The 23,087-nt window shown below is 40.2% G+C and overlaps 4 protein-coding genes and 1 long non-coding RNA gene across 9 annotated transcripts in view; 2 read left to right on the forward strand and 3 right to left on the reverse strand.

The window, feature by feature from the left end:
- Positions 1–134: 134 nt before the first annotated feature.
- On the reverse strand, positions 135–3,267 carry LOC108436759 (cyclin-dependent kinase 2 interacting protein). The gene is made up of 5 exons (XM_017713442.2): positions 3,119–3,267; positions 2,558–2,729; positions 2,328–2,457; positions 2,036–2,165; positions 135–1,488 (listed from the first exon to the last, which is right to left on the reverse strand). The coding sequence occupies exons 1-5, from the start codon at positions 3,123–3,125 to the stop codon at positions 1,286–1,288; spliced, it is 642 nt and encodes a 213-aa protein (XP_017568931.1). The 5' UTR covers positions 3,126–3,267; the 3' UTR covers positions 135–1,285.
- Positions 2,128–6,188, forward strand: LOC119264160. Its single transcript, XR_005130822.1, has 3 exons — positions 2,128–2,247; positions 2,408–2,466; positions 4,448–6,188. It is a non-coding gene; the product is annotated as an uncharacterized LOC119264160 (long non-coding RNA).
- Positions 6,179–12,310, reverse strand: adprs (ADP-ribosylserine hydrolase). Of its 2 annotated transcripts, none has more exons than XM_017713445.2 (6): positions 12,237–12,310; positions 9,853–9,949; positions 9,555–9,762; positions 8,095–8,282; positions 7,819–7,919; positions 6,179–6,726 (listed from the first exon to the last, which is right to left on the reverse strand). In XM_017713445.2, exons 2-6 carry the CDS (start codon positions 9,918–9,920, stop codon positions 6,353–6,355), a joined length of 939 nt encoding a protein of 312 aa, XP_017568934.1. In that variant the 5' UTR covers positions 9,921–9,949; positions 12,237–12,310; the 3' UTR covers positions 6,179–6,352. The 2 variants fall into 2 exon arrangements, with proteins under 2 accessions (XP_017568934.1, XP_017568933.1); XM_017713444.2 differs by lacking the exon at positions 12,237–12,310 and adding an exon at positions 10,676–10,996.
- On the forward strand, positions 10,737–19,661 carry haus2 (HAUS augmin like complex subunit 2). Of its 2 annotated transcripts, none has more exons than XM_017713447.2 (7): positions 10,737–10,873; positions 12,174–12,296; positions 12,376–12,471; positions 12,716–12,785; positions 13,102–13,234; positions 18,132–18,240; positions 18,921–19,661. In XM_017713447.2, exons 2-7 carry the CDS (start codon positions 12,216–12,218, stop codon positions 19,032–19,034), a joined length of 603 nt encoding a protein of 200 aa, XP_017568936.1. In that variant the 5' UTR covers positions 10,737–10,873; positions 12,174–12,215; the 3' UTR covers positions 19,035–19,661. The 2 variants fall into 2 exon arrangements, with proteins under 2 accessions (XP_017568936.1, XP_017568935.1); XM_017713446.2 differs by lacking the exon at positions 10,737–10,873 and adding an exon at positions 11,070–11,966.
- Positions 13,525–23,087, reverse strand: part of heatr4 (HEAT repeat containing 4) — a 22,729-nt gene continuing 13,166 nt past the window's right edge. For all 3 annotated transcript variants that reach the window (XM_017713443.2, XM_037542014.1, XM_037542013.1), the window contains 4 exons: positions 20,004–20,082; positions 19,724–19,877; positions 19,570–19,628; positions 13,525–13,693 (listed from right to left, as the gene is read on the reverse strand). In XM_017713443.2, the coding sequence (XP_017568932.1) occupies positions 13,649–13,693; positions 19,570–19,628; positions 19,724–19,877; positions 20,004–20,082 (337 nt within the window). In that variant the 3' untranslated portion in view covers positions 13,525–13,648. The remainder of the gene's footprint in view (positions 13,694–19,569; positions 19,629–19,723; positions 19,878–20,003; positions 20,083–23,087) is intronic.

Genomic DNA, 23,087 nt, shown 5'->3' on the forward strand with positions numbered 1-23,087 from the left:
GGTGCAGATTAGTACTGGCGGGTATTAAACACTATGACAGGGACAAAGTATGTAAAATGAGTGGGCGATCACTTCAGCCAGTCATATGTAGAGAACGCCAGAGAAAGCATTGCAAATGAGTTATGACCATAAAATAGATTTGTCCATTTTAATTAAGCAGTGCTCAGTTGCTTAAATGGGCAAGTCACTCCACTGCATATTGTAGAAATGAAAATAGAAACACAAAAACTTTACATTTGTGTAGATGATAGTATAAATATCACAATTATATGAAATAATGAGAAGTGACAGATGTTTCGAGGATAACCACTTGGAAAATGATCAAGAGATTCCAAAACGCCATTCAACATTCCAACTCGCACAAAAAGAGCAGTTTCAGAAACTGATACAACAGTATCATTTCCAATAGTTAGCCTTGTAAAAGCTATAGCCAAAAAAAAAAAAAAAAACTCAAGCATATGTTTATAGATAAATATTTGTTTGAATGAAGCTGCATTGTGTAAAACCTAGAAATAACAGGATATATAATTGTACAAAAATACAGAAATGGGCCTAATGGGCTGTTGATGTATCATTTAGATGATGATGTTGACATGTTTTTTTTGTCAATATTTGCCATAATTTCTGGCAATGCATCGGGATCTATAGTAAACATAACAATGCACACATCAGCCTGGCAAAGCTTGCTTTTTTAAGCTTTGCCATACACAGCAATAGAAGTACTGAAGACTGAATTCATCATTCTTTAAAAGATGAAATGCTGAGGCCTGTGAAGGTTTTAGTGAAACATTCCATCTGACTTTCGGTTCAGTGAAGATTTGTCTTTATAGCTGAGCTATTTCTTAGCTGACTGCTGAACTTTCCAACTTGATAACAAGCCACTTTCTTGGATGTGGAATAAGCAGTGTTGCACTAAGCATCAATGGGAAATCACCATGGAAAAAATCTTTTTAGCCTAGGCTTACGGTTCATCAGGGTCTGGGAAACTGGCCAGTATATAATTTAGAAAAACATCACACTATATGTCACAAACTCTCATGATTGACAGCCATTTTTACTAGGCCAACAACTGTACGACCCCACAGTATGCTGTGTAATCCACATGCAAGCTAATCCCAGCATACTCATGACACCATTTCCGTATGTTCCATTAGTACTTAAAATATTTCTAGCTTCCAGGAAAAAGTTTCTCCGGTTCTGAAATCCTATATTTATGAGAAATTCCTCCGCTCTCACTTTCCATCCAAGTCCTAGTGTAGTATGGAAAAACTGCCACCAATCTGAATCATAGCGTTCTGTGACCCGTTTCCATTAGTAAGCTCTCTAACAGAAGTTTTGTGCTGTCCTCAATGTAGGGCTGATACAACCAGGAGGAGAGGTAGACCATGGAGAGATCAGTGTTAGCTGTGTGGGCCAGTTCCTGCAGGATGGTTTGCTTGAGGGCCAGCTCCTGCCTGTAGGCCTCGTAAAGCCTGGATGACACTTCAGCTACAGTGGACAAAAAGAATCAGAGGGTAATGCATGTCTGTACAACGTACTCTTAATGCAGTGTTATGCAATACCTAATAGAGTACACCAGCAGGGATTTTTGGTGTCCTAAAATGTATAAATTGGAAAATACCTTGCTAGTGCCTGTGCCTGGCTATACTACACAGAATTTACACCATTAAAAAAGAAAACACTGTTCAATCTCGGGAAAAGTAATGACTTTTGTCTGCCTCTAAAATGTCTTCTGATTTTTAATTACCTCTCTGTGCACCAACAAGCAGGAAATTACAGAATTAACAAATAACATCACATAGCACCTCCCCCTCCAACCACCCCCACCTGTCATTAAATGAAAATACTCAGCTATTCAGAAACCCTTGCTAATACTGCGTTTTTCATGGAAATGTCACAGTGCAGAAGGAAATGAGTTAAATTTTGACTTTAATACTGAATTTAGTTCATTTGTTGTAACCTTTACTGTGAATAATAGGAGAACTTTATAAAAGGACCGCCTTTTAAAACAACAACAAAAATTTCAGTTTCCTACCAAACTGTTGGGTAGACCAAGTTTGAAATAGTGGTGCTGGTCTTCCTTTCGCACCGTACTGAAACATCTCCAGTTCACATATTCCCTTCTCAGCAGAGACCATCTTCTCCATTTTGGACAGGACGTGAGCCTAAGGAGGAGGAAACCTTTAACGCTACACGTGACCGTTACAGCGTTTCCATAGGCCTTGAACTTTTCAGGAAAACAGCATGGTAGGATTACATTTGAGGGACATTTACGGTAGGATCCTGAAATTACTGTAAAACCCCTCATATTACCACACAGCTCATACCATTTTGTCTACAATGTTCTGTAGATTGACGCATTCCTCCTGTAGCTCCTGACTGCTCTTATTCACTCTTCTCTCTGAAGCAGCTACAGATGAGCCGTCCTCTTCAACCACATCAGGCTCCTTCACGGACCTGTTCGAGGTGGGTGAGGAGCAGATAATAATGTTTTAAATAAATAAATAAACAAAGCCCTATTATAAAGATAAAGATCACAATTAAAAATGCACATTACTTTTCACTTATTCTGCAGTTGACGATTTTAGTTGCAGTGGTAGATCCCTCGTCATTCAGACGGTCCCACTTCAGGATAAGGTTATGCCAGTCTGCTGCATCGTCCTTCAGTTTTCTGGCACTTCCAGTCAGATTGCCTTTTCTTCCAGGAGTCGTGGCCTCGGAATGGTTTCCTGATCACACATGGTGTTTACAAAGAGGGGGGAAAAAAACAACAACTGCATTTTAGGGGGTGGACGACGTGCAAGAAAACAGCATGATGATACTTTATGACATTTTCATGATACACAGCGTGCATCAGGATACTTGGTGTTAAAATGACCCACACTAGACAGATGTTCAGATTAGACCATCACTGCAAACATATTCGACTATATATTTATTACATTCTGGAAACGCGGAGTATTTCGGACATCGTAGGGACATTTATGAGCCTCTGAACTGGCGAAGGAAACTGCGGTTAGCGTAAACGCTCAGACATGAACGCGAAAGAACTGAAATGGGTGCTTCTGGTTTCAAACACCAGCCAGCTAACAGTTCATACACCTCCTGTCAGTCTTACCGTCCATTTGAACTCGGCCGTCATGAATGTAATATGGCAGGGAAAGAGAAAACGTGGTCGGTGATCTCTACACGTTTTGATGTCGCGCCATGTTTTCCATGTTTGTTTTCTTCTCGCTCTCCCTCTGGCTGATTCAACTCATTTCCGCCATCTACAGTCGAGACCTTATTTTGCAGTTTTTAATATGATCGAGTTTTCCAGCCTGCAGTTTCAGTGCTGAGACGCTGCTCTGTGTACGGTTAACTGAGGCCAGTAATAAACTGGGCCACTTCTTTGAAACCGTGTCTATTGATCTGTGATCTATTTTCACCACAGTTCACTGTGGTGCCCCCACATTTTAGCTGGACAGGTGGTACTCCAGGGCTAGGGTTGGGAAACCGGTTTACTGGAAGGAGTTAGATTCTTCAGTGCATTCTGCTTATTTACCAGTGACTCAGGTTTTGAGCTCACCGACACAAGGGCCCTGTCCAAAATGGCCATACCCCTAACATATTGATTGTGACCGACGTGAATTTCTCCTGTGTGCTATAGTTACATGGACGCTGGCCAAATATTCTAGCTTTACTATATACTATATACTAATACTATATATTTATATATCTTTACTACATTTCAAAACCAGGTCATTATAGGAGGACGTAAACACCTGGTGGTTATGTGAGCCCTTAGCACGGAGCACAGCCAGTTACTGTGGCATACAGTAAACAGTGATACAATACGCAGTATACACAACAGAGGGGAGCAGAGCACAAACGAATACAGGATGAAATGTAACTTGGACCTTTTATTTACTTAAACAAGTTCACGGAGCGATGCACAGTAGAATAGAGCACCGCCACTTGTGTGTCGGCTAAACTTTCCTTGCAAGTCCTTTGCTGTCATGTGCTGTTTATGGCCAGGTCAGGAGCAGTTCTGTCTTACAGCTTTCTTGGTCTTCCAGATCTTCCCTTGACGTCCACAGTTGATTAGAACAGAGATTAAAAACTCCAGCAGCACTACTGTGTCTGATCTACTCATACCAGCACAATACACACTAACATACCACCACCATGTCAGTGTCACTGCAGTGCTGAGAATGATCCATCACCCAAATAATACCTTGTGGGGATCCTGACCTTTGAAGAACAGGGTAAAAGGGAGTTAAAGTATGCAGAGAAAGAGATGGACTACAGTCTGTAATTGTAGAACTACAAAGTGCACCTTTATGACCTGATCAAATGGACAATGAGTGTAGAAGCAAAGAGGTGGTTTTAATGGTCAGTATATGTCTCCATGTATATCTACCTGCACATCTGATGAATAATTAGACCCATTTGTGCCAAACTACAGATTCTTCAGGAATGGGGGCAGGCAGCTGGGTGGCAGCATGGAAGGAGAGATCACTCGGGCTGTCGCAGAGAGATTGCTTTCCTAGCACTTTCTCAGCAAGGCTCCAGCAGACCAAGATCAAGCTGCCACTCTACTTTTCAGCATTCGTAGCTGTAAAATTCCCTGTGATATGGGAGAGGAAGGACACAGGAGCAGAAGGTAGCAGCAGAGCAGTTGCTTTAATGAAGTTTCTTCTCAAAAGGATTGTGGTTTTTCCAGCAACAATCAACATAAACTGAAAGGTAAGACAAAGACGAAAGGCTTGCTGTGAACCTGTTCCTTCTAGTTACTGTTACTACTGCTGCTGTGTGCAGTGATTCCCTGTCTCACTCTCTCTCGGGCCTCCCCTTTCACTGCCAGATAGATTCACATAAAATAGCTGGTAGCCAAACCACACACACAAGCCTAATCCGCCCGCCGCTGCTTCCTGCCTCGTTCTCAGTCCAGCAGGTGACACTAGACCATGTCCCTCTGACTGTCCCCAGCAAAACTGTAAGTTGTGATCTTTTGAGGAATACATACATATTCATTGTGCTAAGTAAGATTGTAATATTTTCAATACAAAAAAAAAAAATCAAAAATATTAACGATGTAAGCAGTGTAACCAAATTTACAGTTATACAGCCCCCTCTGTCTCTTCATTGTGTCTTCCATCTGTCATCTTTCACAGAAACCACTGTCAGTGATAACACAGCTAGGCATTTGGCTCTATCCTATCAGACTAAATTGAGACAGGAGTGGGGAGGAACATATGCTGGGGCAGTGGTTCTCAAACTGGTCCACTGGGACCCTCCGATTTTTGCTTCTCCCACATTTCTATGTGATCCCTGTGTATTAAGAGGTTGGCAGCTGTGCTTCAGAAGCTTTTGCTATGGGCACTACACCACGAGGAGGAGCCCAGAGTATTAAATGCTGCCTATGAGGCCCTGATCTCCTGCAGGAGTGCTTTGTCCTGGAGCCCAATCCTCCGGTTCAAAGGTCTGAGCTCAAATTATACTGTGGCACTTTTAGGATAGAACTTTGTTGTGTTGAAATTGAGGTTCTGTCTTGCTCTAAGCCATGGGTCTCAAACTTAAATTACGTAAGCAGCACTGATCAAGTGGTTTGGTCCAAGTCAGGGCTGGTTTAAAAAAATGCAGAGGAAAAAGTCCTATATTTTTCCAAGTATGACTTTCAACAACATCAAGTTTTCCCATCTCATTCTGTCGTGTGGGGGTCCTGACCACTGATGAACAGGGTGAAAGGCTAACAAAGTATGCAGAGAAACAGATGGGTCTACAGTCCTCTCGTAGACCTACAAAGTGCACCTGTATGGTAAGTGGAGCTAATAAAATGGACAATGAGTGTAGAAACAAGGAGGTGGTTTAAATGAAATGGCTGGTCTGCGTATACTCTGCTCCTTTTAAGATGCACATTGTCTTTTTTTTTGCTCCGATATTTTAATTTGAAATGTCAGAAAATAAGATTATTTTTTTTTTACCAACAGGTGTCCAATCTGTGCACCAACTATTAGAGTTTTCTGTAATCTCGTTTTTGGACACTTGTAAATTATCTTGAACCATTAAATATTATTGGATTGATGTTTGTTTATGGGAAAACGAATAGTGCTTTTACCAGTTGCTTTTCTCGTGCTGTTCCTAACATTTATTTGGTTTATCGTTTGTCTACAAGAAGAATATCAACAGAAATCAGTTTTCCAGTCAGGTTGGAAGTGTTTTGTTCCTTTATTGTAAACTTTTCTTGCACAACAAAGACATTAGCAACAATGTTCCAGCTTTATACGTGGGGGTTTCTGTAACACAGCAGAGTGTGTGATTTTATGTGCCAACAATGATTTGCAAAGTGTTTATGTAATAACATAGTTGGTCACTCAGTGTGTGTTGGATGCTGATTGCTGCTGTGTGACCGAGGCTGATTGCTGTCGCTCATGGTAATGCCATCCTCCTCCAATTGTGTGAGGCAGTACAGTTTATATAGGCGCTCGGCCAGTTGGTCAGCTTCCTCTACCCCCTCACAGCTCTTCTGCCAGCTTTGTGGAATGGCCTCAATGCCGTAGTGAGCCCCTGCGATGGCACCTGCCATGCAGGCGATGGTGTCTGTGTCTCCTCCCAGGGCTAAGCTGTAGGCTATAGTCCTCTCCAGACCACCGTACCGCTCTGGCAGGCCCTCCCGTGGCTCCAGACAATGCAACACGCAGAAGATGGCCGTGGGGACAGACTGCAAGGCTGCAATGCCATTCCCTATGCACAGAAAGTGTCACCTCAAATTGTCACGTCAAAGAGTCCACTATGAAGTAAGGATGCACTGTTTGGAATCACTATTGAAACAAATCAAGGATCTGTAACCTTGCCCCATGTAATTTACCACAGATTTTGTTGTAAATATATCTATATTAATCTTATATGTTTGTCTTAGTAGGAAAGTAGGAAACAAAAAACTGTAGGTGTGTCCTGAATGATGAATGGAACTGTAGATGTTTCTAACATGACTGAGAAAATTTTGTATAGAACCAAGAATGTATTTGTAATATAATAAGCATTCAGAATGCCTATTATTTCAAAAATGATCAAGTCTCAAGGCAGATAACTTGACAAAAGTACAGTATATTATTCATCATTGTTCTCAAAATATATGAAATACTATTTTTTTTCATACTGATATCTACATAAGCTACATGATAAGGTACATAATAGTGTACATAAAGCTTTCATTAACTTCCAGATTAGAGTACTGTAACCTGTTACTGACTGGTTACCCTGCTGTCTAAATAGGCTCCACTTATTTTGAAGCTTGTATGCTCACCAGGAAAAGAAAGTCAGAGCATACTACTCGTCTTGTTTACTCTAAACTGGCTTCCTATTAGCCCCTTAAAATGCCTGACTTATTACATACTAAGACATATTATTCATTAACCACAGAGACTTAATTGCCTACTCCCAGCATATCACTCTGGTTTACAGCCTATCCAGAGCACCTTGCTCAGCTGAGGCAGGCTTATTGCAAATGCCTAGGATCCCTTACAGCTGTTGGTGGAAGATCTCTATCTCATATAGCTCCTAACATCTGGAACAGTGTGCTAGAGAATGTTAGGAAAGGAATTGTTTCTTTAGGCTAGCAATTGCTTGGCTGTTTGTTAATTTAATGTTTTGCTAATTTTCCTGTGAAAAGCACTTCTGTAACTAAAAGGAAATGCTCTATAGATTATTACTGTTGTTGTTTTGTTGTTAATAATAACAATACTATTATTATTGCCAGTAAATAGGATATCATTATGCCTTGAAGCAGAACACAACCAACAAATTAACATGATAGGCAAACAACAGAGAACTAACCGAGTTCCGATATGACCTCTTCAATGCTCACACTGCCCCGCTCTACAAGCTCCTTGACTCTGTGTAAACGTGTGCAGTATGGAAACTCTGCTAAATTAAGTCTGCAAAATAAAGCAGTTAGTGCATTAATTTAATGACATTCAGCACCAGTGTCTAGTATCTAGCTCTGGTCTATGTTCAGTAAATTACACCTTCAACTAAAGGTAACCTCCAACTAAAATGATTTGAATGTTCTTCTGTTTTAATCATAACACCAGTAATGAGGGAATAACTCACGCTTTGGCGTCATGTTGGGCTGTCTCCTCCCTCTCTACTTCCTCCATCTCAGAGATGAGTCTGTTGATGAATTCCTCTGGTAAGGCCAGGGCACCCTGCAGAGACAAGTGGACAGCGAGGGCCTGCAGCACAGCTCCATTGTAGCCCAGAGAGCATGAGTGGGTGAGCATGGCACCTAGCCTGGAGTACTGCCAGAGACACAACAAAAGACAGGGAAAAAAGAAAAGGTTAGTTCTGTATTAATGTGTCAAGTTATTAAGGTGATGGCATTATGCATGTCACCTTGTAAAGTGTTTTTCAATGTTTCGCAGTACATGGCAGTATTTGTGTTTTCCTTAACGTTGGTTTTTTCTTGTGGATTAACTGGACTGTCTACAAGCATACACGGTCCATGTTCCATTTAGTAGTGGGCATTATACCGACTGAAATTCTTACTCGGGTATGAGTTTTGAGAGAGATACCAGATTGCCACAGATTGTACAACACACAAGCAGTTAGCCTGTTCATCTGAACAGCTGAGCCAGGGATTTTAGAGTCAGCCCTTGCCTAATATGGATAATAAAAGTAGCTGCCTGCCTCCATTAGCTGCATCACATAACATTTTGTAGTGTGCCTGAGGCAAAAGTATACGGGACACATGTTTGAGACAAACAACCTGGGAAATTTGTCTAATGTGAAGTTTCCTCTTAGTTCTTCTTAGGCTTCTTAGTTAAATTTCCCGTTCCACCTTAAATGGTGCAGCAGTTATACTGCATTGCCTGTACAGATGCCAATGTCACTGTTGAGGTTAAGTTGGAATGGAAAATTTAAATAAGAAGCCAACTTTGGAAATATTTCAGATTTACTTCATTAAAAATAGTTCTTATTTAAAAGTGAAGGGACATCCCAGAATAAGCCCCTGTTTGCCTACAAAAATAGGTTTATTTAACCATATAAAATGGTTTTACGTGAAAAACATATATATGTATGCACTGTGATATACACCAAACCCGTCACATTTTAATCATACTGCAGTACATTTTTGGGCCATACGGCCCAAAACTAATTCCACTGAATTAGTGGAATTAGTTTTGTGGTGCGCTGCCACATTTGTCCATCACTGCTCCGCTTAAACACATGGAATATCCAGTTTACCACTGTCTCTCCACTATCGTAATGTAAATCATAGCATAGGAGTTATACTAAGGCCCCATCCCATTTTTTTCTAAGGGCTAAGTGGTAGGGGTAAAAAAAGAAATGGGATTGGGCCTTAGAATTTCAGTATACAGGTACTATGCAGGTTTTTTTTTTTAATCATCTTGCTGTTTCTGCAGAATTTCACTTTGAGTTTCCTGGACAAAGAACCATTTTAATGGAGCTCATCAATCAAGCTTGATTTATTATAAACTATAAATGATCACTTCAGTGTCTTATTCCTGTTCTCACTACATGTGAAGCTAAGATTTACACACTGGCCTCACCTGCTGCACGTCAGCAGCATTTCTAAAGGCAAGGGCAAAAGGGGCCGCTCTCATTGCTCCACCGTTACCGAACGACCCACGCCCACCGAACTGGGCCCGTGCTGGTTGAAAGACATCACTGAGCTGAGGAGACGCCAGCTTCCGCAGGACCTGAATGACCCCCGATCCGTAGCCACGGCCTGGGGCAAGGTTGTACTCTTTTGCAAATCTGTAATTAGTGAGGGAGTTGAAGAGAGTCAACGCACAAGAAAAATAAAGTCAAGCACAGTCTTGACACTGATGCCATTTCTGAAAGTACCTGCGTGCCATGTCTTGCTCATCAAACCCCGTCCTGGTCAGAAGCGAATGGGCCACACAGCGCATCATGGCTGTGTCATCACTGTACTGTAGTATGCCTGAGGAGAAAGTCGACTTGATGATGCTTTATAAGCAGGAGAGGGTCACTGAAACAGATGTGCACTAGAGCTAAGGCTAATGTAGCTCAAATGTAGCTACACAAATATTTATACACTATATAAAGTGGGACTACATCTACCTGGATAAGCTTTAGATACCGTTTATTGCATTTTAATTAAGCATTAGGTTACAAATTTAGTAAATGGACCAAAACACAGACATTTTAGGACAGTACAACAGCGCTGTCTAAAAATTCAGCCTTTCTGGGTGGAGTACAATAAATAATACTTCATCAAATATTGGTCTGAAGTATCAGAAAAATCTAAACATCTGTCCATTACAACGTACGTCTGTTTGACCAATCATTTTAGGTGATACAGACTTCTATTACATTAGCCTTGGGGCCCCAGAGCAAAACTGAAGAAACAAGCTTCAGACACCGAGCATGTCTGGGCTGAGCGACTACATTTAGGGCAAAACAGTGAATTTTAATTTTGGGTGAACCGTCGATTTAAAAGCAGAAGAGTAAAATAAAGGCCACCCACACTGTAAACGAGCTGCAGGCAGACAGCTGTTGCACACGGGGCTGTAATCAATCTGTTAACCGCTTCGACATGTTTTAGCGGTAAAACACGGCCTACATAGCGTAATTCAGCGTTACTGGGGCATGTACAGGCACGCTGCAGCACGTCCCTGGATCTGTTTACTGGACAAACAACACCCACCGTCACCCCGTGTGTCGTCCTCAAGCCCGCTGAGATGCTGAAGGACCCGGTCGAGAGGAACATCTTCAGCTCCTTCAAACTCGCCGCCCACACAGTCTCCCAGCACAGCCCCGACGAGGGCGCCGCGGAACCGGGACAGAGTGGACACCGGCCCGCCTATAGCGGCTATCCGAGCTGCAGCCGCCATCCCGGGGCTGGGTGAGTTTACAGACGCTGCTGTTTTGGGCTAATTTGGCACTTTCTAGCAGCCCTGCTGCAGCTTACTCCGTCGTGACATTTGTGATTCCCTTCCTATCGGGACGATGTTGTCATTGTTTGACCTGTTTACTTACCGTATAGCGCCTAATATCAGCGCCAACGGCGTTGTTCAGCGTTTATTGGCTAAGTGATCTGTTTTTGGGCCCGCACTTTTTACGAATTTGCTCGGAGAGGATTTGACTAGAGAAATGCATCGCTAATCATACGGACATAAGGCAATTCATATTTATTTGTTTTTTTTTACAATGTAACATTTAGCGGCGCGAATGTGACTTTATACATGCGTATTTACAGAGTTATTTATGGTAGCGTGAGAAATGAACAATGAAGACACGACCGGAGCTCAGAGAGGGACAGAGAGCCGCGCAGACTCGGCGCTAAGAACCAGCGATGACCGAATCGCGAAAGCGTCCTGTTTGAACCGATTCACCAGTCCGAATGAATCTTTCAGAAGTTCATACATTCCCCACAGAAACACACACACACACACACACACACACACACATTTACACCACAGAAACATCACATAGTAGACTAACGTTGTGAAACATCAACAGAAAAAAAGATCTTGTTTAGCTACAGACGTAAGTTCACTAGAGTAATTGGTGGTCATTGGTGGTTAAATAAAGGATCACAAAAAATTAATGAAATATAGTAGCTTTTAAAGGGAACTTCTTTAACAGTCTTTCTTTTCAAGTCTAAAAGGAATCAACCCCTAAATAGATAGCAAATAAAAAAGTGGTTAATTGTTCATGTAGCCCCTTTATAAAGGCAATAATAATCCATAGTCGTCGTGGGATGATAAAAATGAATCAGGAGTTCGAAGGAGTCGGTTCAGTGAAGTGAATGAAGCTTTCTTCACGGATGCGGACGGGCGCAGCGAAGGCGGCTCATTCGAACAGCAGCCACACCAACCAAGCAGGAAGTTAGCGAGGTGCTAAAGCTGCAGCACCGGGCGAGTTTTACTCTTCATACTGGCTACGTTTGATCTGATTACTCAGAGATTTTACTGGCATTAAAACAAAGATTTAAGGTAAGTCTGTGTTTGTATCTACATGCGCGGTGTTGTTTTTGTTCGATGTCGGACAGATAACGTTAACCTAGCTAGCGGCTGCTGCTATAAACTGTTGTGGTTAGCGACCTTATGTCTCTAGCTCAAAAGTAAAATTTCTACTGCGATTGGCTTTTTATTCACAAGTCCTACCACTCATTAACTCGCGCTCTCCTTTTCCTTCACCAGATTCAAGTCAAGCGTCAGTTAAAGTTACGCTTAACACGGAATATGTGGGACCCCAATCCTTACTTGGTGACTCCAGCAGCAAAAGTCCTGGCGAGATGCGTTACGTCTGGCACAATGACCCAGGTTAACGAGGCAGAGTGCCACATTTCTTTTGATCAGTTTGTAGGTTGAAGAGTTTGACACAAGTCTTCTCCGTTCACAGAAGGAGCTTGATGCTCTACCTCGAGAACCGGAGGTATTTTCATCTCGCCTGCGTGAAGCTGAGCAGCTGAACAGAATCAAACATGAGATTGACCAGGTTGGAAAACCAGACTCCCGATCGCAGGGACGCCCAGTCCTAGTCCAGCAGATCTACCACCCTGCAGAGTTTAGCTCCACACCTATTCCTGAATAATGGAGCCGGGATGCCGGATCTGAACTGTCCAGGGTGGTAGATCTCCAGGACCAGGACAGTATCGGATACTGATCAAATTACTTCTAGCACAAAGTAAACTTTGCAGTACATGGATATTAATATTTATGTGTATGTTTGTATTTTTTAGGTGAGTTTGGATTTGGAAATGCTAAGACTTGAGAAAAGCAGTGCAGATGTGACTCACAACTACTATCTCAGTAAGTGCCACACACTGTTTTTAAGTGCAGTAAATATTTAAGACATTTTCAGGTTCGATGAGATTTTTTGATTCTGAGGTCAAGATTCACTTAGCTTTTTAAATATCAAAAAATCAGTCTTTATTCTACAGAGATATTAAATCACGCAGGATTGAAAAGTAGCAAAACACCCAGGACACATTGTGATTGGATCACTTAAACCTCATTTGAAGGTATTCAGAGATGGATAATCACCACATTTAACGCACATGTAAATGGAAAGGGTTTTCCATAGAATCAGCATACAGTTATTCTAACTTCTTTTTTTTTTAAACAGGTCACCGGTTTGCATCCTTACAGCAGTTTACAACCCACCTTCAGGATGTGCTAAGAGAGCAGACAAGTTTAAGACAAAGGCTTATGAAACCTCTGTGTCAGCAGAGCCTCCCAATACAGGCTGATCTTCACAGGTGAGAGTCTGGTGTATATGAATCAAATCAAAATCTAATAAAATTTATTTGTTTAGCGCTTTTTACAACTGTTGTTGTCACAAAGCAGCTTCACAGAATTCCAGAAAAGACAAAGTTTTAACAAGAATGTAACCCCCCCCCCCCTGCAGTGGGTAAGCCAGGGGTGACAGTGGCAAGGAAAAACTCCCTCAGAAGGAAGAAACCTTGGGAGGAACCAGGCTCACCAGAGGGGGACCCATCCTCCTCTGGTCAAACTACCTACAAGTGATTATATTACTAATATTATTAGCAGTAGTATTAATAGCTAGGAGTCTATGAAAACATCAGTGTAGGGTGGGCAGCTAGTCCAAGGAAGGTGGTGGTAGCTGGGGCGTGGGCAGCTGGTGTGAAGAGGGTAGCAGGAGTGCTCGACAGTCAGTCATCCTTCAGTGTCCAGCCGGACATGTGGGCGGTTGTATACTGGGAAAAAAGGCAGGGAGAGGGAATTAGTTTTATTCTGTCTGTTTGTACGTAAAACAGGGGATGTAAACATTTACAGAGTGTGGCTAACGACTCCGGCAGATCTGACTATGACAGCTTAACTAAAAGGAGAGAATCAGAAGGACACACAGACATGAGGATATGAGAGCACTCTGAAACAGTTTGGCATCCCTCTGCTCCACCGTCCACAAACTTGAGTGACTGCGTGCGAGCGGCGGGACGACAGCACAACCGTCTTGGTTTACTATAATTCCCTGTGTCCATGGACCCCTGGACCTGCTGCCTTTATCTAAGGGGGAACATTACCTACCAAAAGCTAAACTGAACAAGTGAGTTTTCAGCCTAGTCTTAAAGATTGAGACTGTGTCTGAGGCCCGAACAGTTTCTGGAAGATCATTCCAGAGTTTGGGGGTTTTATAAGAAAAGGCTCTTCCCCCAGCTGCAGCTTTATGAATTCTAGGAACTATTAATGAGCCAGCACTCTGGGATCTGAGTAGTCGTGATGGCTCGTAATAGGAAATAAGGTCTTGCAGGTACTCATGAGCGAGCCCTTGTAGGGCTTTATACGTCAATAAAAGAATTTTATAATCAGTACGTAATTTAACAGGCAGCCAATGAAGTGATGATAGCACTGGACTGATATGATCAAATTTTCTAGTTTTAGTGAGGACCCTGGCTGCGGCATTTTGGACTAGTTGAAGTTTGCTTAGATTCCTGCTCGTACATCCTGACTGTAGTGCGTTACAGTAGTCTAGCCAGGATGTAATAAAAGCATGTACTAGTGTTTCTGCATCACGCAGAGACAGGGCATTTCTTATCTTGGCAGTGTTGTGAAGATATAGAAAAGCTGTTCTAGTGATGCTGCCTATGTGTTGATCAAATGATAAATCTGAATCAATTATAACGTCAAGATTCCAAGTGTGGATGGAAAGTCAGCGAGATTTAAAATTAAATCTGGTAATTTATTTCTTGCCAATTTTGGACCCAGAAGGATAACCTCTGTTTTATTACTGTTTAGTAGGAGGAAGTTCAGTAACATCCAGCATTTCACGTCTTTTACACAGTCCTCTATTTTCTTTAACCTGTATTTGTCATCAGGCTGGGCTGATATGTACAGTTGCGCATCGTCTGCGTAACAATGAAAGTTAATGCCATGGTTACTTATAACTGTGCCTAACGGTAACATGTATAGAGTAAATAATAAAGGTCCTAAAATAGAGCCCTGCGGAATTCCAAATCTCACTTTTGAATAATTGGAAGATAAATTGTTTACACTGACGAACTGATATTGTTCTGTTGGGTAAGATTGGAACCGTGATAGGGCTGTCCCTGTGACTCCAACCATGTTTTCTAACCTTTCTAGGAGAATTTTGTGGTCTATTGTATCGAAAGCTGTGCTGAGGTCAAGTAGCACTAACAGGGATACGTAACCTTGATCAGAAGCAAGAAGATCATTAGTTATCTTAACTAGAGCCGTCTCAGTGCTGTGATGTGGCCTGAATCCAGATTGGAATTTTTCATATCATAAATATGGTTCTTATGTAGAGATGAAAGTTTTTAGGCCACAGCTTTTTCTAAGATCTTCGATATAAATGGCAAGTTAGAAATAGGCCTGTAATTAGACATCAAGATTTGGTTTCTTGATCAGAGGTTTGATAACTGCTAGTTTAAAAGCTTTGGGTACATAGCCCGGACTAAGGGACGGGTTTACTATAGTTAAAAGAGGGTTTATAATGACTGGCAGTACTTCTTTGAGTAATTTTGAGGGAATTGCATCGAGTGTGCAGGATGTCCAATTTGCAGAAGAGATAATCTTCTCTAGTTCTAGCTGTGGGAGTTGGTGAAAGGTTTCCAGGCTCTTTTCTACAATTGTGTTTTGTTTTATATCAGCCAAGTCAGATGACAGCCAAGTTGGATTTAATACTGTGGGATGAATTTGTTGTCTAATATTTTCAATTTTATTATTAAAGAAGTCCATAAAATGTCACTGGTGAGAGTGTCCGGAATTTGTAGTTCAGTACCTGCCTGATTTTTTGTGATTTGGGAAATCGCACTAAACAGAATTCTAGGATTATATTTATTATTCTCGATCCTTCCAGGCAGAGTGGAACACTTCCAGCTTGGTTTGTCGCCATTTCCGCTCTAGTTTCCGAACTGTTTGTTTTAAGATACGGGTTTTATCATTGTATCATGAGGCGAGCTTTTTCTGCCTTATTCCTTTTATTTTAAGTGGCACCACATTTTCTAAAGTGGATTGCAAGGTATTTTCTAAATAATCAGTTAGTAAATCTAGTTCCATTGGGACTGATGGAGTGAAAACTGGTGTTGATAGTTCTGGCAGATTTTCTATAAATTGTAGGGCGGTAAAAGGTTTTATTGAGCGCTTTGCAGAATAACGAGGGGATGTACATATATTATGGCTAAGACTCATATAAGCTCATATGAAATCAGGTAATGGTCAGAGACTACTGAGGTTTGCGGTAGGATATTAAGCTTGTCTATATTAAGACCTAGTGTCAAAACTAAATCTATCGTGTGACTACAGTAGTGTGTCGGCCCTGTTACATTTTGGGTAAAACCAACAGAGACTAGAATTGAAGTAAATGCCTTTTTTAGAGGGTCATCTACCTTCTCAAAGTGAATATTAAAATCTCCTACAATTATTACTTTATAATTGCACACAGCCAGGTTTGCAGCGAAATCACTAAATTCTTTAAAATATTCAGAGTAGGGCCCTGGTGGTCTGTAAATGTTAAATAATGAAAATGCGTTCTTTTTTGTGACCGGATTTGTAATGTGAATGGAAAGGACCCCAAAGGAAGTGAAAGTGTCACATTTGTTTCTGACTAATATCTAGAGCATTTTGGTAGATTACACAGACTCCACCTCCCTTGCCTGATAATCTTCTAATTCCTGCCTACAGGGGTGGCTTCATTTAAAGCTGAATATTCATCCGGCCCTTGTTTCAGTGAGACAGAAAATGTCGAATTTATGATCACTTATTTCATTTACGATGACCGCTTTTGAGTTTAGTGATCTTATATTGAGTAGTCCAAATTTTAATCATCTGAATATAGATATATATTGATTAGGTTGTTTAAACGGGCTGATTGAGTTTTTCTATGATTAAATTTAGTTTTAATTCAGGGTAAAGACACAGTCTCAATAAAGTTGAACCTGGGTGATGCCTCAAGGCGGTTCGCAGACAGTCAGTTTAGCCTGTCTGTCTGTGGCCTGGTCCCGGCTCTGGACTGTCAGCAGCTGTTTACACTACTCTGCCGACTAACTAAAAGACTATGAGCTATGCTGCAAGAAAGTAAGGCAGCACCCTCCTGCGTGGGGTGGGCACCATCCCTACCTATAAGACCAGGCTTGCCCTCGAAACGCAACCGATTGTCTATAAACCCCGCTTGATTTTTGGAACACCACTTGGACATCCAGCAGTTTAACACTGAAAGTCTGCTGTAGGCTTCAGCGCCGTGCCACATTGGGATGGGGCCAGAGCAGATTATGCCATCGGACATTGTCTGGGCCTTTTTAATCACCTCTCTAATATTACCCTTAGTTATCTCAGACTGCCGCAGATGAATATCATTGGCCCCTACATGAATGATTATCCTCGAATATCTCTTATTAGCTAACAGTCTAAGGTTGCCACTAATGTCTGGCGCTCTGGCTCCTGATAAACGTGTAACTGTTACTGATGGTGCCCCTAAAGGAGTAGCTAATTTCACGTGTCGGACAATCGAGTCTCCTATAACCAGGGCACTTTTAACAGGCTCCTCAGTGGGTGCTTCACTGAGCGGGGCAAACCTGTTTGACACGCGAATCAGAGGTGGTGTTCCGGTGGGCTAGCTTTGGCCTCAGCATTAGCATTAGTCTTAGCTTTCCGCCGAGACTGCCGAGTTGTCACACATTCACCCCGCTGTGAGGGCTCTAATACCGGAGTCGAGGGGGTGCTAACTCTCCCTAGGGCCCCCGGAGCTACGAACACTGAATCTTGTTGTCTGTCCACCTTCTCCACCAGAGAGCTAACTAGCTGGCACTTTGCACAAACACAGCCACTATCATTATTACTAGAGGTGGAAAAGGGGGTTAAACTAAACATGCAATAGCCATGATATTTCAGGTACTTACTGCTTTTGGTTGATTTAGGAGCTTATAGCACAAAATTTTGCCGCAGTGACGCGCTCTCAGTCGTTTGCAGTGACGCAAAGTTATGCCTGACATAAAGTTTAATTGTTTCCTTATCTGTTTAACAAGTTTGGTAGAAATGAACATTTCACAGCAGGGTTTATACGACAATGACAAACGGGTGAAATCATATCTTGCTTGGCTTACATGGCTCTTGAAATGTTTCAGTAACTGTCCCTAATCACTTGTATATGCATTTATGTACGTAATTATTTTACTGTAGGTATGTGTTCGAGCTCATGGGAATGGTGGTGGAGTTCATTGAGCATTTGGAAATGAAAATAAAGATGGTCCGTTTGATTCCGACCACCGATGAGTCTTTAAGTAATCTGGTAAGGACTTTTACTGCGTGACAAAGGGAGTGAATTCTTGTATTTCAACTGCAGTTCAGGCAGGATAGATTTATCCTTTTTTCTGTTCGACATGTACAACATCCAGTCAGATTCCTAGATCCTGCATTGAGACATCATTATGATACCAGTGATCTTATTACTTTAGACTTAAGTTGCAAGATCAGAATAGATTGGTTTGCTTTTGCAAAGAACTGAGGACTCAATGCATCTGCAGATTTTACTGCCTAATTGTATAGAAGGACTGTACAATAAGATTTGTAAGCTTTTGTGACTATATTATGGATATCTGCATTATCACAAAAACAGCACAAATAGTACAGTTTAATTGGATTTGGCACAGTGCAGTATGTGGAACATTAAACATAAATAATTTTGATAATATTTTTGTAATGCATGCATTTGTTGCCCATTCCAGCTTATCAGATGTTAGAAAAAGTAAATGAGTATTGTCAAAGTTTCTTGAAGTGTCATTACGTTATATTGCTAGCCCCATCACCCACCCAGATGTCTGAACGTTTAATTTCAAACTATATAATAACTGTTATACAGACTGATGTTGTTAGTATGTTTTGCATGTTTGGAGTATTTACATTCCATTTAACTGGATGTGTATAAGGAGGTTTAAACCAAATCTATTTTCTCTTTCCTATTTTAATCAGAACAATGCCATGACGCAGCTCTTGGCTCAAGTCACAGAGGTAGAGAGTCTGACCAAGCAACTGCTTCAGCGGCGAGACCAGTCACAGGACGATATCAAAGACATGTCCAGTTGAGAAAATGGTCAACTTTAGGGACCATCCTTCAAAACATAAAAACACCCCAAACAGTTCAAAAAGTTAATGTGACAGAATGACATTGTCAGGTCCAGATTAGAGTGGTAACAGTAGACAGTGAAACAAACACTTACTAAGTGAATAAAAAGTGTTTTTGTAATCATTGCTTTATTCACAATCTGCTACACTCTTGAAACTGAGCTGGAGCTAGATCATTCTTGTTGGCTTGAGTTTTCCATCAAGTGGTCAGGACAGTCCTGCATGAACACCCGATTGTCTTAAGAAATCTGAAAAATGATGTTGGCAAACGAACATTATGTAAGTCTTCTGTCTTTACCTTAAGGCTTATGTATTACCATGTAGATTTTTTCTAACATAAATCGATTTTCTACTTTTATTATAGAAAGTGTCTTATTTTGGATGTAATTATAGATGTGTGCTGTGAATTGTAGGTGTAGTTGCGACCATAAACCAACAGGCAAAATACCTCTCAGAGGCATGGGTAAATAACACCATTATACACAATAATAAGTACCTGTTTATCTTGACCGTCTTTTGATGCTGACAAACTCCTTGTTGACAAGTGTTTTAGTGCTGTAATACAGTAAATAAATATATGTAAATACATTGCTCTGTACTCTGAATACATTCTCATGTGGAAAGACAAAGGACTGGCATGGTTTCTACACCTGTGAATCTTTCCTGTAGTAGTGCAGACATGACTGAAGCTTCTGGCTGGCCCTCTTGTCCCAGCAACCTCCTCTGATGCTGCTGCAGCTGTGTCAGCTCTTCCAGTAGCAGAACTTTCTCTGTGATGATGTTCTTGGAGCACAGTTGCTGTACCTACAGATCAGTAATGCAGGAAGAACATAAACAGACTCTAAACCTGTATTTATACATATAAGGGCTACCTGTACAAATTATGTCAAGTATTAAATGTAACACATTGAAGATTTACAGCACACTAACCTGGTCTGTTATCCTGTAAACCATGCCTTTGTCTCCTTCCAGACTGTACCCGTAGCTTTTTAGCATTGCTTCAATGTGTCTGGATTACAAGAAATTAAAATATGACTGGGGCAAGGTGTTTTTAACAGTTGTGTTGTAACCGATTTACACTATTTTATATGGATGATATGATGTCTACAACGTTGGGAAGAATATTCACCATGCCCGGAGTGTATGTCTAAGCTATTACGTATTATTAGGGTTCCAAGCACCTTTAGGTGCATGGAAACCTGCTAGGATTTTTCTTCTTCTTTATTCTTTTTCTGCCCTAAAACGGTTTGTGGAGAAGACGCCATAAGTTATCCAAAGACCAAACTTGGAGGGTAGGTGTAGATGGCCATGCAGTGGCGCTATATAGCATAAACAAGAATAAGTCCTATACATTTGATCATATATATAAAAAATCAGTAAATATGACATTTTATCAAATACAAGTCTTTTAAAATTCTGTAAAGTTTTTCTTTGATCAGTGTTTGAAAATTGAGATTTTTGAACTAGTCTGTGGATTTTAAGACAATCATTTCAATTTTGGTCTTTAAACAATCTGTGGAGTCCGTAGGTAAAGAATTATCAAAAACACCTTGGGATTATTGCAAAGAACAGCAATTAGAGGGGGGGAGGCTATAGATTCTTTAGTTTTTAGGTGATTGTAATAAATCTTGGTAAAGTTGTACACTATTTTCTGAGAAAACTTGTAAAGTTTCATTTAAATTGATTGTCAAAAGCCCCTACAATACTTAATCTAGTGCATAATTATTAAAATGTCATATTCTTCCATGAATGAAATAAAGAAAAGACAAGATGTGTAATTTGAAACCATTATTAATATCTAAAACATTGCAATTATATGTATGTTTCAGAATTGCACAGGAAATGTGGAAGTTTGACTTAAACCCAGGATGGCCACATAATTAATAAGGGTAATCTCTTTTCTGCCCAGCATTAAATGCAAATTATGACATTAGACATACTTATGGTCGTAGTCTTTGCAACATCTATCTTGCGGCAAAGTAACTTTCTGAATTTCATAAATTCTTCTGAGCCAAGCAATTTTGTTTATACAAGTCTTTTAAAAACTGTTTTTCTGTAAGTCATCTGAATTTGAAAACTGATGTTTTCATACTGCTTGCTGAAGTGTTTTTGCAATGTCTCAAACTTTGTCTCTAAACCGTCAAAGTCTCAAGATCAATAATTATTTTAAAATATTTTGCCTTTTAAGCACAATTTTATTGCAAGTTATGGATCAACCAGTTCAGTCTAGCCTATTCAGAAACAAGGGACCACAAATTTGTCACTTATGCTCTGATTGTGACCACAAATGATATATTCATTGAAAATAATCAACTGAGAAATGTATAAGATTTGGCTTGAATTGGCTTAAGATGGCTCTTACAATGCTCAATTAGAATCAATCTAAAATGTAATTATTCTTGTCTAAGATTAAAAAAAAAAAGACATGACTATTGTTTCAATTTATGCATCTTAATAAGAATGAACACTTTGCAAATATGTGTAGTTTGCTTAACTGTATAGAAAATCATATCACTTGATTTCAAGAAATTTTAATTAGCACATGAGGTGTTTTATATTTCTCTGGCCACCAGAGGGAGCCAAATCAGTAACTGAAAATGTTGAAGTTGTACTAATTCATAAAAAATCTACAATTAATGGAAGGCTTTACTGTATGTTTAAGTTAAGACCATTTCTATATTTTATGTATTCCACCGTGCCTGACATTTTAGCAAATAAAAGTCCTAAAAAAAAACAAAAAAACTATTGTTTTTCTGTTTTTCTTGCATTGTTTCAAGCCTGGTTTCAAAACAATTGCGGAAGTCTCAAGATCAAAAATTGTTTTAAAAAATCTTGCCTTTTAAGTACAGTTAGGGAATAATCAGTTTTGTCCAGCCTATTCAGAAACAAGGCACCATAAATCTGTCACTTATGCTCTGATTGTGACAGATCGATTTGTATATTGATAATAATCAGTTGAGGAAACGTTTGACATTTGGCTTGATTCTGCTTATGTTGGCTCTTACGATGTTCAATTTACTGCCACAAATCTAAAATGTAATTATGTCTAAAAGAAAAAAAAATCATGACAATTGATTCAAATTATGCATCTTAATGAGAAATGTCACTTTGCAAATATGTGTAGGTTGTACTGTACGGGAAATCCTATTATTTGATTTCAGCAAATTTTATTCAGAGCAACGGTTTCTGAATCAGTTTTCTGAATGTTATGTCTTCCACTAAGCCTAACAATTCTGCAAATACAAATCTTAAACTTTCAGTAAAATCACAGTTGAAAAAGATGGAGAATAGAGATTTCTTAAGAGTTTAAATTAAATTTCATTTTTCTTAAAACAGTCATATTGAAAATATGACTTTTAAGCACAGTGTGGCTGAAGATTTGTGTGAATTGGCTTATTCTGCCATTAAAGGCTAAAAATACATCAATAATTGTCTGAATATAACCACATTTAACACAAATATACAAAATGACAAACTGACAGTGTATTATGATTTCATTTGGAATTATACTCCTCAGTAGTCAAAGGAATTTCACGGTGGAAACTCATTTCCAAAATGGTGCTTGGTTCCTTATTGCTCCTTCCGATAAAATTTCTAAAAAAAACAAAAAAACAAAACAAAACAAAAAACACAAACAGGTCTGCTATGGGCCACTTGTAGCTCAGCATGAAAACATCCGCCTTTGAAGATTAATGTCGTGGGCTTGATTCCCTGTCACAGATGTCGGATGGTGCTGTAGCAGTTGTTGTGAACACACTTAATTATCTTAATCTTAAGGAAGAGTCTTAAAAATCCAACAATTTGCTGCCTTCTATGTCCAGAGACATGAAATTTGTTTATACTACTGCTTTGGGCAACTACTTGGTGCATGGTTCCTTGTTGCTTCCTTTCAATAAATTGTTTGAAAAACTGCAGTTGTGCCACAGATGTCTTGTGAAAAATAAATCACTGCATGCAAGAGGAACCATTCAAACAAAAAACTGATGGGCAAAATGTGTGATTGCAATGTAGTTA

This window comes from Pygocentrus nattereri, chromosome 10 (assembly GCF_015220715.1).
Source record: "Pygocentrus nattereri isolate fPygNat1 chromosome 10, fPygNat1.pri, whole genome shotgun sequence".
Taxonomy (NCBI): domain Eukaryota; kingdom Metazoa; phylum Chordata; class Actinopteri; order Characiformes; family Serrasalmidae; genus Pygocentrus; species Pygocentrus nattereri.